Source organism: Ahaetulla prasina, chromosome 3, assembly GCF_028640845.1.
Source record: "Ahaetulla prasina isolate Xishuangbanna chromosome 3, ASM2864084v1, whole genome shotgun sequence".
Taxonomy (NCBI): Eukaryota; Metazoa; Chordata; class Lepidosauria; order Squamata; family Colubridae; genus Ahaetulla; species Ahaetulla prasina.
This window is the reverse complement of record NC_080541.1, coordinates 144,857,287-144,873,879: the sequence shown is the minus strand read 5'-3', so window position 1 is coordinate 144,873,879 and position 16,593 is coordinate 144,857,287. Positions and strand designations below refer to the sequence as shown.

Sequence of the window (16,593 nt, the reverse complement as noted above, 5' to 3'; positions counted from 1 at the left end):
ATAGGGTTTTTTCTTCTGAAGTTAAACTGACAGGAACTCTTATGTATATTACCTTAGCACCTAAGTGAAAGATGGGTTATTTATGTAACCAAATCCATAAGGTTAAATCAGTATACAGCTTTTTCCTTTTTGTTTACATTCTGCTTGAGAAACACATTGCAAGCTCTACTTGTTAAACTACCCTAAGAACCTAGATGCTATTTATACAAGCTTTGCCAGCATAGCACATTCCCCCCCCCCCAGAATGAGGGTTTAGAAAAAGCGGAAAGTAGTAGCATTTGTTAGTATGTTAGGTGTTTATTAATAGACAGGCTGCTGTCATCTTTGCTACAACTTAGTCTGCTAAACTGTCAGAATTTCATTTACATAAATGGGTGGGAAGCTCTTTCTCATATATGCCCAACGAACTGAAGACAAAGTGCTTGCCAGTGTTTTAATTTCTTTTTTATGTTCCGGTTAGAGACTAAGTGGAGTGTCTTTCATCTCGCAGTGTCATGAATATGGTAATATATGGAAATCACAGAAAGAAGAGCATGTGCATTGCAAATCTCACATGTGTTTACTCAGAAGTAAATCCATTGAATTCAGGAGGGATTTAGTTTTGTGTATTTTCCACAAGTTTGCAATCTAAATTCAACACGTTCTTTACTGAAGGAATTCCTGATAAATTCAAATCTCTTTTGTTCATATGAAATGCTATTGTCTATAAAATGACAGGTGGCCAGATGTTCATGAAGTAGAAATCTTTCCATTGCTTGCATCTCCCAACTTCATCTCATGAAGGAATCATTCACTTTGGGACATTTTTTCATCAAGTAAATGAACATAACACGATTTAGGTCCTGTTCTTCTATGTGTATATATGTGATGTGAATGTGAATGTGTTTGATGAATGTTTTATAATAGGTAGACCAAACAAGTCATCTTTAGAACCTCAAATGCTAGTGTACTACCACAAAAAAATATTCACTCGTGTTTTTCTTCATGTTTCAAAGGTCACTGCAGGCTAGAAACCAGGGGATTGTGAATTCTAGTCCTGCCTTAGGCATGAAAGCCTGCTGGGTGATTTTGGGCCAGTCACTCTTTTTCAGCCCAATTCACCTCACAGGATTGTTACTGTGAGGAAAATAGGAGGAGAAAGGACTATTAGATATTGTTTGTACCTTTTAAGTTTTTTATAAAAATAATAAAGATGGGAAATTAAACAAACAAACAAATAAATAAATAAAATAAGAAAGCAAAAGGAAAGAGACAGATGTGGTTAATAAAATTGCCACTGATTTGCTCAAACTATCATTTGAAGTCACTGTTTAAGAGATTCCTATTCAAGTAAAACAACCAAGGAATGAATGTGACATCATCAATAATATGTACATATTTTCTTCACAGAGGAAGGCCACATTCCTTATTGTTCAGCTATAAAGTGAGTCTTTGCAAGACCTTTCCCATTGCATTTCACTATATTATCAGGTTTAAGATGTGGGGGATGTAGCTTTGGGGTTTTTTTTAATTTTATTTTGAGTTTCCACAGATGTTCTGTAGGCAAAATATAATGCATGCACACCCTCTAGGGGAATTTCACTGATGTTCAGTCAGAATGCCTACAGATATTCCACTAGGGCAAGGTTTTCCATTTTTGTTTCTAATGTTGTTATTTACAAAATTCAGTGACCAAATTCATTGATCGATTCCTTGAACTAGTCAGATGACATCTTAATAAATGTGTTGCCTCTATTATATCATAACCATACTTCTATTTACAATGATTTTAAAAACTAACATATAAAATAAGGTTAGAGATAAATGGGCCAGAATAAGATCTGCTCTGTTTTTCTGCTCCTTTTGCAAATAGATATTTGTCTGGAAAATTTGAGGGTTTCTTGAACCAATTGTTTAAGAAAAATGTAGAAAATGTTTCCCAAAGTGGATCAGGGAATCCATAAGAAGTTGCCCTTTCTTTCTAAAATGTAATAAATGGTTATTTGGGTCACCGGGATATTTCTTGTCACTTTAACTTTTTAAAAGACCACCTGCTGATGGCAGGGGAAATATTTTTTCCTTAGTGTCTCTGGTTTGACCATGGAGCTGAATAGAGCTAGCTGGATTTTATTCTGATTAGTGTTCATCCTCCCGGAATGAAATGAATCAGCGAAGTTCTTTTCACCATGGTAGATTCATAGTGGAATTCTTTTTAATTCCCAAGTGGGATGTGCATGTATAAAATGTGTCTGGAAGACCAAAGGGGTTTTTCCCATTAGGGATAGAAATGAGCAGAGAAAAATACAGACAGAGAATTTATTAATAAAAGATTGAGTGAAAAGAACATGGGATTTTTTTTTAAAAAAATTGATTTTAATTTTCATGCTCAGGAAACTATTTTTGTAAAAGTATTCCTTGAAAGGAATAAAAACAAAAAACCAGAAAGCACTGCGGGGACACCTGTTTTTTAAGCTGTGACATTTCAGAAGATCAGGCGGAAGAACTGATTCTACACACTGAATGACTATTATTTAAAACAACAAAAAGGGCAAATGTTTTAAGATGCCAATAGCATTCTTTTTTTTCAAAAGGTTATCTGGCATATGCTCCAACCATAGAAGTTAATATTAGGAGGTAAAGAAAAGGAAATCATCACAAATATTCTTAATACACGCTGCTGCTTAGAATTCTATTTTATTTTTTTGTGGAATCTGCAGTAGTCCTTAATACAGTATATACGCTTACTATATGTTTCCTTTCTGTTTCTTTTTTATATACAAATATATCCATGCAGGCTACTGCATAGAAATATTTTGGTGCATATATTTGTCATAATGGAGATAATTAATAAATGCTGATAATGTTCATAACATTTAGTATTTGTGTACTCAGAGCAAGATTTTTTCAGTTCGTTATTTTATATCCGAATAGTAGCAAACTATAGTATTGGCTGTATTATTGTCCTCTTCTTTTAATATAATAAATGTTGGACGGCAGGCAGATAAGAAATTACAGTAATTTGAAAATTAAGGTATTGCTCAGCTATCTCTATTACGGTAGGTAACCAATCCCTAGTTCATAATATGCTCAATTGAATTTAGATTGATCTGTGAATAAATTATAACCAGAACTAGCTTATTCACCTTAAAGCTTTGCTGGCTTAATGTTTCATTGTTGATTCATTATGTTGTGAGTTCTCTATTGACAGTCTAATGCTTTTTATATCTTGATAGAAACAGCTCTACAGATAGATACGGCTATCTTTAAATGAACAGGATTTAACTTATCCAGTGAGGATAAATTCATCAGTGAATGAATCCCTTGAGAAATGCTAAAACAAAAATCAAATGGTTACAGGAGATTTGCACAGTTCATCACTTGCAAGGTTGTTTTTTGGAAGCATAGTGCAAGAGATTTGCCTTTGGATGAAAGGAGAGACATGTGTCATGCTGTACGATGGTTCTTAAACCAAATTGATGAATGGTGTTGGATAGTTTGAGGTTGGAGAGTTTCACATGGTACAACTTCTGTTAGTGTTACAGTAATGACTACAAAGGCTTCTGATTCTAGAAATGCCTTCTGGAGGTCTGAAGGTCATCCTAAGAAGATACAATTCCTGTTATTGTTGTTCTCTATCCAGATAGCTTCTCATCAAAAGGTATTATGAATACTAATGAAAAACATAGATACATAGGTACACATACTGTACATGCTATATTGGTTAACAAATCTGAGCTATGGACCATTAATTTCCTGATACGGATCTTGCTTCTGCTAGAGACTATAACTTCACTATATGCAATAAAGGAACAATAGTATTCATCTACTTTGCACAATCCTTTCTTATACAGCAGGATGAGCATTAAAAGATCCTAAGTACTCTTATTATCTACTATCTGCTATTGTGTATTTTGTCTCTCAACAAAAGTATTTTTAATAATAGCAAAAATATTACACTGATGTTTTATAACATTATACAACCATTAAGAGGTTTTTGAGGGTACCACTCTGTCCAACCACTCCCCCCCCAATAAAGTTCAAAGCTGTCTGGCACTAGCTTTTCATGTACCTTCTTGAAAATATGATTAATCCATTTTGAAAAGAAGATATAATTGAATTGTTTTGATAGCTGCCAGTACATCAGATGGTCTTTGAAGGAATTTATCCTGTTTATTTAGGCTGCAGCTGTTGCTGAATGCAGTGTAATGAAACATCCAAAAGTAATTTTTTAAAGTCTAAAGGCAATAAATATTTGGAGGCATGGCAATAAGTGACAGAGATTCCATCATATGATTTCAAAATTAAGGATGTCTTCTGTTGTGCTTTGCATTTTACTTAATACCCGCTGAAGTTATACAAATAAAGGCAGGAAAGGCACATAGAAGATCAAAACTAGACCACAAGAATGAAGTGAGAGAAACAGGAGCCACAACATAAATCAGTAAGCTGTAAAACAGCCAGAATGCCAAGGTAACTAGATAAGAGAAATTCAAGGAGCAAGGATTTATAATGGTAGAATTTCAGCAACCTAACAGAACTTTTGAAGATATTTTTATAGCTGAAGCTATAACATCAGCTTACCCTACTGCATTCCAACTGGTTTTTTTTAAGTAATTTCAGGCAGTCTGATACTTTCACTCATGGATTTATTTGTAGGTGTTCCAGATTGTTCCAGCTCAACGGCGTAGGCCAAGTATTCTGCTGGTATTCTCCTCAGTTGTTCTTAGATACAATAATGGTGTTAAGTCTTCCCTTAGTCAAATATACTTCAGCTATAACAGGAGCTGCTTGCCTATCATCATCAGTGTTAGAAAAACCATTGCTTCCTAAACAGCTTATTTTTTGTCAACATTCATCTAAATCAGACCAATGCATGGCTGTTAGATTACATAGTCGTCTGGAGCATGATGAAGTTAATACTGGGACATTTTATAGAATTCTTCATTCTTTGGGATTTCTCCACTTAAGTAAACTTTATTTTCTACATTTTCTTTTTTTTTTAAAGAAATTGATGAGATTTTGTTTAAACCTAAGTAGGAATTCATGTAGCAGTAGAAATTGGTTTCAAAACACCTGATTCTCATTCAATAGAAGCATTGATATGTGTGTTATTTTGCATAAACTCACTTCCATTTGTGAGTAAAATACAGTTTTAGCTTGCTTGGATGGTCACAAAATTATTAATAATAAACAATAAAAGAAAATTTCAGTGTGAACTGTTGGGTGAGAAGAAAGGAATTAGACATAGGGTTCTGTCAGTGCAAAAAAATCTATATTTAATATGAAACACCAAGTTTGATCCTGAAAGTGATAGTGAATTGCATTAAATGACTATGAAATTGTTATGTAACTTGGCTTACTTATAAATATTTCCAGATAGTGAAAAGGGAGATGAGGTTGTCCCACAGCATATTCCATTTTCAAGGAACAAGTCAACACTAACAACTTGTTTGGATTCATAACACTATTTGATCGCTCTAATATCATGATTACCTTCCTGAGATGAAGCTGGCTTTATCCAGTTAGCATATTGTCATTATCTGTGGACACTGGCATGTTCATAAAACTGGAACCAGCATTCTGGCAGTATTTGAAATTTAGCATTCCTCTCCATTACTGCATTCTGTGAAAGCAAGCCTACAGGCTAAAGATTAAGCTCAGTGAGGTCAAACAGTGAAATGAATAAAATTAGCACTTTTTAGAGTTTGCATAGAACTTACTGCTATTATAGTAACAGATCCAATATCCCTCTAGCTGCCATGTCAAAATAATCTAAGAGCATGCTTTATAAAGTTTTGTGGCAAATCCATTTGCTCTAAGGAGAAGGAAAAGTAAAATGTTAAGTAAATGGGTTTGCTTCTCCAAGTTCTATGTCTATCCATTGAATTCATTTTCCTGCTAATATGAAAATAAGCATGTGTCATTTTTCATTGTACAAATATTTATTTATACTGTATATATGAGAATTTTATAAATATACAACTTCACAGATTCCAACTCTGAAATCTACTGTGTAAAATATACAAGCATATTGTTCTATAGCAGGCGTGTCAAACTCATGGCCCATGGGCTGAATGTCACGCACTGGCCAGGCCCATGCCCGTTTTAGCGAAGGGGGAAAACGTTGAGCTATATCATGTGACAACAACATGTTGTTGCAAGTTTGACACCCCTATTCTATACGATCATTTTTACACTGTTACACTTTCCAGGTTCCTGTACCCCAAACCTTGCAGTCTATATTGTATTATATTTTTACCATGAGCAGGGATAATGCAAAATCTCAGTAATACTTCAGTTTGTAGCTAAAACTAGGGAAGTATAACATATTGAAAAACTTTTCAAAATTATATAAATGAAGCATGGTGACAAAAAGAAAGGAATACACAAACAGTCAGGGGAGCATATCTGAATATTAAAATTGTAATCTGTGGAAGCGATTTGCTGGAGGTATAGGTTCCAAACCGAAAGGATATCTAATTACAAAATGCATCTTGTGATGTCCTTTTATATTTGCATCCTAACATTGCATAAAAATATGGAAAGGATGGAAATTGCAGCATTGAGACAACTCATAGGGATGTAACCTTGGCACATGTTTGTTTCTATTATTTTGGAATGAGGATGCTTGTTAGATATATGGATAAGCGTATGGCAGATAACAGCTACTACCTGTTTACTTACCTGTCAGCTCTCCTGACTGATGGAATTAACAATATGATTGAAGCTGATGATCAATACCTCCCTATAGGTAGAATAGATAGGAAATATAAATATATAATAAATAAATTATGTTGATTTTTCTGGATCCATTTCAGCTGATATTTTGGCAGAATATAGTTCTGAAATTACTTTGATCATCTTCATAGATAACCTAAATAGTACGGTGGGTGTGATCATCTGGGTTTTTGTTTCTCTTTCTGTATTGACCTTTTTACCATTTTTAGCATCATTAAGAATTAAGTGGACTACCTAGAAGATTACACCTTATCACAATTTTACAATGGTTCTAATCTCACCAGACCACATGAACAAAATGGTGCTGGGGACAGTTTGACAAGTAGGCCTTTGGCCTCTGGTGATACACAAAATATCATATTATTGGTCAGTATTTAGGGAACTGGCTATCAAAGTCATCTGGGATTTCTGAATTGGGTGTTATCAAAATGCTGATGATTCTCAATTCTACTTTTTCTTGCCCCAATTCTAGGAAAGCTACCTGAACGTGCCCAAATTCAGCAATAGAGTAGATTAAGACTAATATGCTAAAATGGATTTGCAATTGGCTTTCGTTTTTAGGAGCAAAATTCTGTCCAGCCACACCTATCATATCATATCCTGGACAGAGCTAGCAATAATTATTCATGCTTTAGTTACATCCCATCTTTATTCCCGCAACATGCTTCATGTGGGGTTAACTCTGAAAATGATTCTGGATGTTGCTGATTACTGCAAGAACAGGATTAGATACCTCCCCTGAATCTTAGGCACTGATTATCAATTCCTTCCCAAGGACAATTTAAAATGATAGTATTGAATCAAAAAACCTAAGTGGCTTAAGATGTGACAATTTAAGGGACTGCTTCTCCCATGATGAATCTGTCCGATTGTTAAGATCAGAAGAATCCTTTCAAAGGTGCTCTTTCTGTTAGAGACCCTTTCTACTGGCACACAAGAGCTGGTATTCTCTACCTTTGTTCAGTAGTGGTATTCACTTACCTTTGCTACCAGTTTGGAAATGTGAGTGTGCATGTGCAGAGCCTTCTGCGCATGCGCAGAGCATCCATGATAACATCCGGGCGGGTGGGCGGAGCCCCCCCCCGCCACTACTAATTCACTAGAACCGGTAGAATCACACCACTGCCTTTGTTCCTGTTCACTTCTTTTGGAGTTGTGATTGGTCCCTCTCTCTGCCAATATTTACAGAATCTATAAAAACACCTCTTTCAGCAAGCCTTTAATTGTTTCACAGTTTTAACATTTATCATTATTGTATTTTGAACATTTTATATTCTAATTTTTAAATTTCGTCAGGTGCCTTGAATGGTTTGCTGTCTAAGAGAAATTAAATTGATGTCATTTACTTGGTTGGTTTTGGAATTAATTACCTCGAATATCTTTTAGTAGCTGTGTTGTTGGTGCTGGTATCATAATCAGCTATAAAAGAATGTTTTGTACCTCATCGTGTGGTGTGTAAGGTTTTAGAATAAAATTTACTTCAGAAAGACCCAGATGAATACGTTTTACTCATTATTCTCATCTGTTCTAGATTTATATATATATAAATATCTAATCTAATCATATCTTCCTCTGACTTCATTCTGACCTGCTGTTAGAAATGTTTATAGCATTTCATCAGTTCAAAAGTTTTCCCTTTTCCATTAATGGAACAAATATCCCATTTAACAGCTTAGTCATGGATAAAAGCAAATTTCCTTTCATGTTCGTTTCTAAGATCTGTCTTGCTTTGTTCTCATTCAAGCTGGATTTTATCTTCGGTTGACCACATGATTTTCTAGAGCACTTGTAGTCCATCCTAAAACTCTTGAGTTCTTCACAGTAATTGTAGTACATCTTAATACTTCTGAGACCTCAGCCTGAGATTCACGAAGGATGTATGCTTGTCAACTAAGAGCTATAAAAATGACAGACAACAATAGGAAGAATTATAAGATTAGGAAAGATATATTAAGTATGTATAATGCCCAGGCAAAAATATATAGTTTAGCATTGTGCTCATAATCCTTGTTCGATACAATCCTTTGTCCTAAGTGCTAAATTCGTGAAGTGGGAAGACGAGCCCTATATGTTTGTAGCACAGCTCTCTGTGCAAAATGCTGATCAGCTAGGCATTTGTGAGATGTAACAAGGTTGCCTACCTTTCCCTCAAACCCAGCTCCACATGCAGCATTTACAATTAAAAAAAACTTTAAAAAGGAATGTGAATACTTGATTAGTTAGCAAAATATACGTGTGGCTCTTTAAAAACATATTTTTTTAAAAACCTGAAGCACAAAGAGAAGAAGAGATTGGCTGAGCTTTCAAATCCTCAATACCAGTGGTGGGTTTCTACCAGTTCTCCCCACTTCCCATGAACCAGTAGTGGCGGCGGCGGGAGGCTCTCCCACCTGCCTGGACGTCATTACGGACGCTCTGCACATGCACAGAAGGTTCTGCACATGCGCAGAAGCGCCACGAGCCCACACGCGCTCCCAGTTCCAAAACGGTAGCGAAGGTAAGTGGAACCCACTACTGCTCAATACAATATACATGATGTTACCACTAAAAACCTGGGAAGGGATCTCAGTTTTGTTTGCCGAAGGGTGCCAGGACTGCAGCAGTAATTCCATACCTCTTATTTCTTATAGAAGCTTCCCAGCTTTGGACCCTACCTTGAGCAACGAAAGAAGATAATAGCTGAAAATAAGCTGAAACTAAAGGGACAGAGCAGCCTTCTTTCCCAGCTTGAGAGAAAGTGTTTTGTTCCAAAGAAGCCCATCTCAGCCGTGAAGGTAAGAAATAAATAGAAGTTTCGCATAAAGGAAAAGTAGCTTTCTCAAAACAACGTTTTTGCATTTATGATTATATTTTGTTCTGTGGGTGTGTGGCTAGCATATCTATAATCTTATATATGCAATCCTCGACTTAGATCCATTTATTTAGTGACTAAATAAATGTGCAAAGTTACAGCAGAACTGGGGGAAAAAATGACTGGTCCTCGGACTTACATCCCATCACAGCATCGCCAGTAGTCATTTGATCAGAATTTGGGTACTTGGCAGCTGCCTCATATTTATAATGGTTGTAAATATGATTGCCCCAGGATCATGTGATTGCCACATGCGAACCTTCCCAACTGGCTTCCGACAGGCAAAATCAATGGGGGACCCTGGGTTTGCTTAACAACTGCAGTGATCCGTTTTAGAACTGTGGCAAAATATTTTAAAATTGAACAGAACTCATTTAACAACCACTTTTACTAGCAGTGAAAATTCTGGCCCCAATTCTGGTCCTAAATTGAGGACTATTTGTAAATATGTACTGAGTAAAGTTACTAAAAGGCATTGTTTGTGTGGTTTAGGCCACTATTTAGATAACCAGAAATTGATATTTGTATTAGGCTAACATGCATATCTAACATGCAGTAAAATACAAAATCAAAGATATGCTAAAATGAACTATATCTCTGTAGTGTGGTTTTGTATTTTCAGGGAAGCTAGATTAATTTATACAAGCATTGTGTATTGGCCTCAGATGGAACAGAAGATGACCTGTGAAAGTGAGTCTTAGGTTTTTCATGTTGTGTGATCCTTGACATTTTCCCCTTATACACTTTACAGAGTTGTAAAAGGAGTAGTGACATATGACCAATGTCTGGTTGTGTATCGTTATACTTCCTCTCTCAGCTGCTAGAAATTTACATAATATTGCTATTCCAAGCAATGGTTTTCTGATACCACTGTATCTTCATGTCTTTTCTCTGTGTACGTGAAAACATTCTTTGCACATGAAAACACCAAACAAATATTGTTCTTTATTTATTTTGAGAGGGCTTGGTGCTTTCAAAGACATTGTCACCTTAGGGGTTTTACAGTTTTATTTTCCTTGCAGGAAAAATATTGATGAAATCATCAGGGAGAAAAGGACCTGCAGTTTCACTGAGGGCTAACTTTGCCACAGCAGATGAAACTGAGAATTGAGAAAAGATATTGAGGAGAAGTGAAAGAGCAGATAAAGACAAATGCACACAGAGAAAGAGAGGGGGTGGGGAGAGAGAGAGATTTTTGCTATAAAAAGAATTGAACAATTAGATGAACAAGAGTCTGAACAAAGATAGCCTCATGAAATAATAATTAAAATAAGAGATTGGGCAGAAACAGATTACAAATTTAAAAAAATAGAAACAATAATTTTAAAAGAAGAAGAACTGATTTGTAATCAAATATCAGCCCAATAAAATAACAACCAAAATAAAAGAAATTCATGAAACAGCAAGGAAAATACTTTCAAAACACTAGCATTTGAACAGTCTTTTACATTTATATTCCAACTCTCCTTCAGGAGTTCCAAGTAGCTTATTTGCATCTGCTTTTATTTTATCCATATGCCACAAGCCCTGTAAAATAGGTTAGATTGAGAGAAAGTGGCCCATAGTCACTGAGTAAGTTTCCATTGCTAAGGGCAAATTTGAACATCGTTCTTCCCAGTCCTAATGTGATAACATTAACCATTACAGCACACTGATTTTTACAATGCTCAATACACTTCTGAATAAATATGCTTTCTATTACCATTGTCACTTAAAAATTGAGCCAGAATGGGTAGAGAAATTACTGTAATACCTATTGATTAAGGTTGTTCCTTGTGAAGAATTATTTTAAAATCTAATTATTTTATAAACTATATGTATTAAGTGATCCTGAACCTGAACTTCTACAATAGCATTTTTTAAAAATGTAAGAGTCCTATTGAATGAGTCTAACAATTTACCTAGTCCACCATTTCAACCAGAAACATCCAAGAAGCTGACAAATATGAACAAGAAGATGCTAGTCCTTTTCCATTTTTGGTTCTCAGCAGCTCGAATTTAATTTATATCACTTACTAGGTGGGAAAGAGAATATTGCCATCAAGACTAAAAAGTATTCATAGATCTTGCCCTTAATGTGTCTGGTTCTGCTTTATTTCTCTGCCCTCAAGTCAGGTCTGACTCTTAGTGATTGTCTGAACGAGTCCCTGCAATTCTCTTGGCAACATTTTCAGAAGGGTTTTACCATTAACTTCTTCCTAGGGTTCAGAGAGAGCGAGTGGTCCAAAATTATTCAACTGACTCTGTCTCCAAGGTAGGAGTCCTGTGGATCTGTCTCTTTGAGCCAGTGTTGACTCCTGGTAACTGCCTTTATGAATCCCTGCAGTGTTCTTGGCCAGATTTTGGAAGTAAATGGCCCAAGAACAGCTGACTCCATGCGTAAGACAAATCTAGAACTCTCAATCTCCTAGTTTCTAGTTTAATGCCTTAACCACTAGACAGGCTCTCTTAGGGCAGGACTAACTCATGATCTTCTGGTTTCTAATCTGATGCCTTTAGCCATTACCTCAAATTGGCTTTCTGCCCTGATTTTAAATCATCTGTCATCACATCTAAATGTAGCAAATTTCATAGTTGAACTGTATATAGAGAAACACATCCTTTTATCAGCCCCAAGTTTCAAAATATATGGTTTTAGTGAGTGACAACTAGCACTAATACTGTAAGAGGCAAAACACCAAAAGTGTGCTTGTTTTCACATCCCCACGCTGAGTCATATGTTGCCTTTTGTTCTTTTAGGCTTCTCAGTTGTCCATTTTGAAGTTTCCACAAATTTCATCCAACCACATTTTTTTTGGTGGGTTCTGTTTCTTTCCCTTGCCTTGGTTCTTTCCCTTGTTTCTTTCCCTTGCCCTTTCTCCTAGCGCAGGGGTCTGCAAACTTGGCTCTTTTAAGACTTGTGGACTTCACCTCCCAGAGTTCCTCAGCCAGCAAGCTCAATGCAAGCAAAGCTGACTGAGGAACTCTGGGAGCTGAAGTCCACAAGTCTTAAAAGAGTTCAGTGGTTCTGAGATCACGTCTGCCAGTTCCTTCAGAACCTTGGGTGTAATCCATCCGGTCCTGGTGATTTGAACTCGTCTAGGGTAGACAGGTGTTCACTTACCATTTCTTCCTATTTTAACTTGTGTTTCTAATCTGATGCCTTTAGCCATTACCTCAAATTGGCTTTCTGCCCTGATTTTAAATCATCTGTCATCACATCTAAAAGTAGCAAATTTCATAGTTGAACTGTATATAGAGAAACACATCCTTTTATCAGCCCCAAGTTTCAAAATATATGGTTTTAGTGAGTGACAACTAGCACTAATACTGTAAGAGACAAAACACCAAAAGTGTGCTTGTTTTCACATCCCCACGCTGAGTCATATGTTGCCTTTTGTTCTTTTAGGCTTCTCAGTTGTCCATTTTGAAGTTTCCACAAATTTCATCCAACCACATTTTTTCCTATTATGTATTTTTGATATACCAATATGATCTTCACTTCAGGCTAAAAAAATCCTAGACATAATGTTTCTTATAGGGTACTTTCTTTAGCCCATGAATCGTCTTGGTTGCCCTTCCAGCTCTTTAATACTATTTTGCAAGTGTGGTGATCAAAATCACACACGTGCTGATAAAAAAGGAACAAATCCTCCTATAGCAGTATTGTTTTGCCACCTTAGTGACCAGTTCTCCAAAGATGGAATCACCATAGAATTATCTATAATGCCACACCTGGAATCATTAGAAACAATAGGAATGTATTTAAAGGCGTTGCTGTATTCAGCTGCTTTATTTTCTGTTCCTTTTTAAATCATCTGTCATCACATCTAAAAGTAGCAAATTTCATAGTTGAACTGTATATAGAGAAACACATCCTTTTATCAGCCCCAAGTTTCAAAATATATGGTTTTAGTGAGTGACAACTAGCACTAATACTGTAAGAGACAAAACACCAAAAGTGTGCTTGTTTTCACATCCCCACGCTGAGTCATATGTTGCCTTTTGTTCTTTTAGGCTTCTCAGTTGTCCATTTTGAAGTTTCCACAAATTTCATCCAACCACATTTTTTTTGGTGGGTTCTGTTTCTTTCCCTTGCCCTTTCCCCTAGCCCAGGGGTCTGCAAACTTGGCTCTTTTAAGACTTGTGGACTTCACCTCCCAGAGTTCCTCAGCCAGCAAGCTCAATGCAAGCAAAGCTGGCTGAGGAACTCTGGGAGCTGAAGTCCACAAGTCTTAAAAATTTCCAGTGTTGGAGCATTCACAACTTCTGAAGGCAAGTCGTTCCACTTATTAATTGTTCTTTCCTTCAGAAATTTGTTTACGGTGCAGTTTTCATTCATTCTCTCTGCATAACCAAAGTAGCTCAATGTTTTTCTTTCATATTGATCAGTCACTTCTATATTCAAGCCACATTCATCAAACCCTCTCTCTTCTTATCTTATTACTTCTTACGTAGCCAATTTCTACTGTGTTCAGCTTTTTTTTTGTTTATTTGTTTCTTAGGATGTACCCAACACTTACTTCCATATATCATGATGGGTAGGACAGCATTCTTTCCACATTCCCTTTTTCTCGGTTCTTAACGAATATTTTGTAAACATTATACCAAAATCCATGAAAGTCACTTGCTTACTTTAATTTCCTCCCATGTATTTACAGTATAGTTTGCAATTGTTTACTCCATTTTACTTGCCACTTTAGATTACTTCTGTAAACATTTTTTTCCTATTATGTATTTTTGATATACCAATATGATCTTCACTTCAGGCTAAAAAAATCCTAGACATAATGTTTCTTATAGGGTACTTTCTTTAGCCCATGAATCGTCTTGGTTGCCCTTCCAGCTCTTTAATACTATTTTGCAAGTGTGGTGATCAAAATCACACACGTGCTGATAAAAAAGGAACAAATCCTCCTATAGCAGTATTGTTTTGCCACCTTAGTGACCAAAGATGGAATCACCATAGAATTATCTATAATGCCACACCTGGAATCATTAGAAACAATAGGAATGTATTTAAAGGCGTTGCTGTATTCAGCTGCTTTATTTTCTGTTCCTTTTTAAATCATTCTAAGAACTTTAGGTCATGGTGCACTACAAATAATTTCAAAAATATGTTGAATTGGGCCTTGGGGTTAAAAGAGAAGACTTTCTTTATGCATATCTTATATTTTGCCTGGTGACATTTTCCCCCCTCTCTGACCTATAGCCTATTTGTGCCACACCAGCTAGAGAGCTAGATTGATGGCTATTGAAAACAGGGTCTTTTTATTAGCAGCATCCTGATTGTAGTGCTTCCTCCAGGACAAAAGTGAAGTCAATCCAAACTCACTTTTCAATGTTGCTTTGCAAGCAGGGTAAGCCAGAACTACAGAAGAAGCAAAACTACCTTATTTTAATATTGTTCTGAAGGCATATTAAATGAGTTTGGCTCCCTTGCTCCTTGGATTTATGGGGAGCTTTAATTGTTTTTATTGTACATAGCCCTAGGCACCTGATAGGTAGGGGAGAAATTTATAAATGCAATAAATACATTAAATAAACTGCCTTCAATTGCAAAGAATCTACATGAATAATACTGGAGAATTCTACTTAAAAATACCTGCCCAAAATTGTTCTTAATCTAATGGAGTGCAAAGAAAATGTTTACAATTATTATTTTTGTTGTTGGTTGCTCAGAGACCCAGATGTCTAAACTGTATTTTTAGCCACCAATCAAGTCCTTCCCAAAAGTCTGGGGTAGGCAGATATTATCTGAAGGGATTAAAGGCATCGTTACTGGATGTAAGCTATTCCAAGTAAAGCTGCCTTTTGCAATTGACTCGTGGTAATTTTGTCAATGCTGATGATGTTTGCAAGGTGGTCCAGATGTTTTGGGATTGCACCCAAGTCACCTAATTATTATTGGTACTATCTTTGTTTTCTTTTGCCACAGTTGTTCTACTTCTATTTGCAGGCATTTTGTGATTTTTCTCCAATTCTTTCTCTTCTATTTTATTGCCTCCAGGTACTGCAATATTCATTTTCCAGACTTCTTTGCCTTTCTTATCAATAATTGTTACATCTGGGGTGTCACATGTATTCTAAAGTCCCAGAGCTCTTTAATTTCTTCATTTTCTTCTACTTTGTCTATATTGTGGTCTTGCTAGTTCTTGCTTGCAAGCAAATGATATTCCAATGCACTATTGTTCCAATTCGTCATGTCATTTTTGTACTCAGTTTGTGCAGTCTTATTATTATTAGGAGACATATATCTGTTAGACATGCTTGAGAAGTCAAGATTTACAAATTTCATTGCCTCCCAAAATAAGCTGCACGTGTCAGCTGGCCATAGTATGGGTCTCAACTAAAAGGAAAAAATGAAAAAAAATACTTGTTTCAAATGCACTGAATAGAATGCATGTTTAGAAAAAACATTTTACACAACATAATGTATCTTTTAAGAATGAATTTTGTTTGACTTTTGTATTCTATCTTCTGGGCAAATACATGGAAAATGTGTACAACTGATTCATACGCATCTATTACATTCTGTCAATGTGTAGATTGCTTCACTCACAGAATAAATTACAAACACTCCAAAATATACACTTGATTTTATTTTATTTTAAATAAACTACTTTTTTCCATTGCCTTTAATATCATTCTTTGGGGTCATCATGGCTGTTGTTCTGCCAAATGCAATCTCTTTCATAAGTGGAGGATTATCAATTTTCAGATATGAAATGGAGCTAGTCGAAGTTACAAGCTACCTAGATAAGCAAGTAAAATCAAGCTGGACAGGTTTCTATTGACATTAGGAAACTGATAGAATGTGACTAAAAGGGATCAAGATCAGATTCACTGTTAAGATTGACTTATGGGATGGACTAAAGCACCTTGCCTAAGGAAGATTGCCAAGGGAGGGGTTTCTACTACTGCCAAGGAACCAGTAGTCAGGCTTTTATATTGCACATCTGTCTGTGTGTGTGTGTGTGTGAGAGAGAGAGAGAGAGAGAGAGTAGGGGAGGGGGGTAGGCAGACAGACAGACAGATAGATGCAG

The 16,593-nt window shown here is 36.0% G+C and overlaps 1 protein-coding gene across 2 annotated transcripts in view; it reads left to right on the top strand.

Moving 5' to 3' along the window:
- The window catches only part of DPYD (dihydropyrimidine dehydrogenase), a 684,632-nt gene that overhangs the window by 652,665 nt on the left and 15,374 nt on the right, over positions 1-16,593 (top strand). For both annotated transcript variants that reach the window (XM_058176033.1, XM_058176032.1), the window contains one exon: positions 9,348-9,491. In XM_058176033.1, the coding sequence (XP_058032016.1) occupies positions 9,348-9,491 (144 nt within the window). The remainder of the gene's footprint in view (positions 1-9,347; positions 9,492-16,593) is intronic.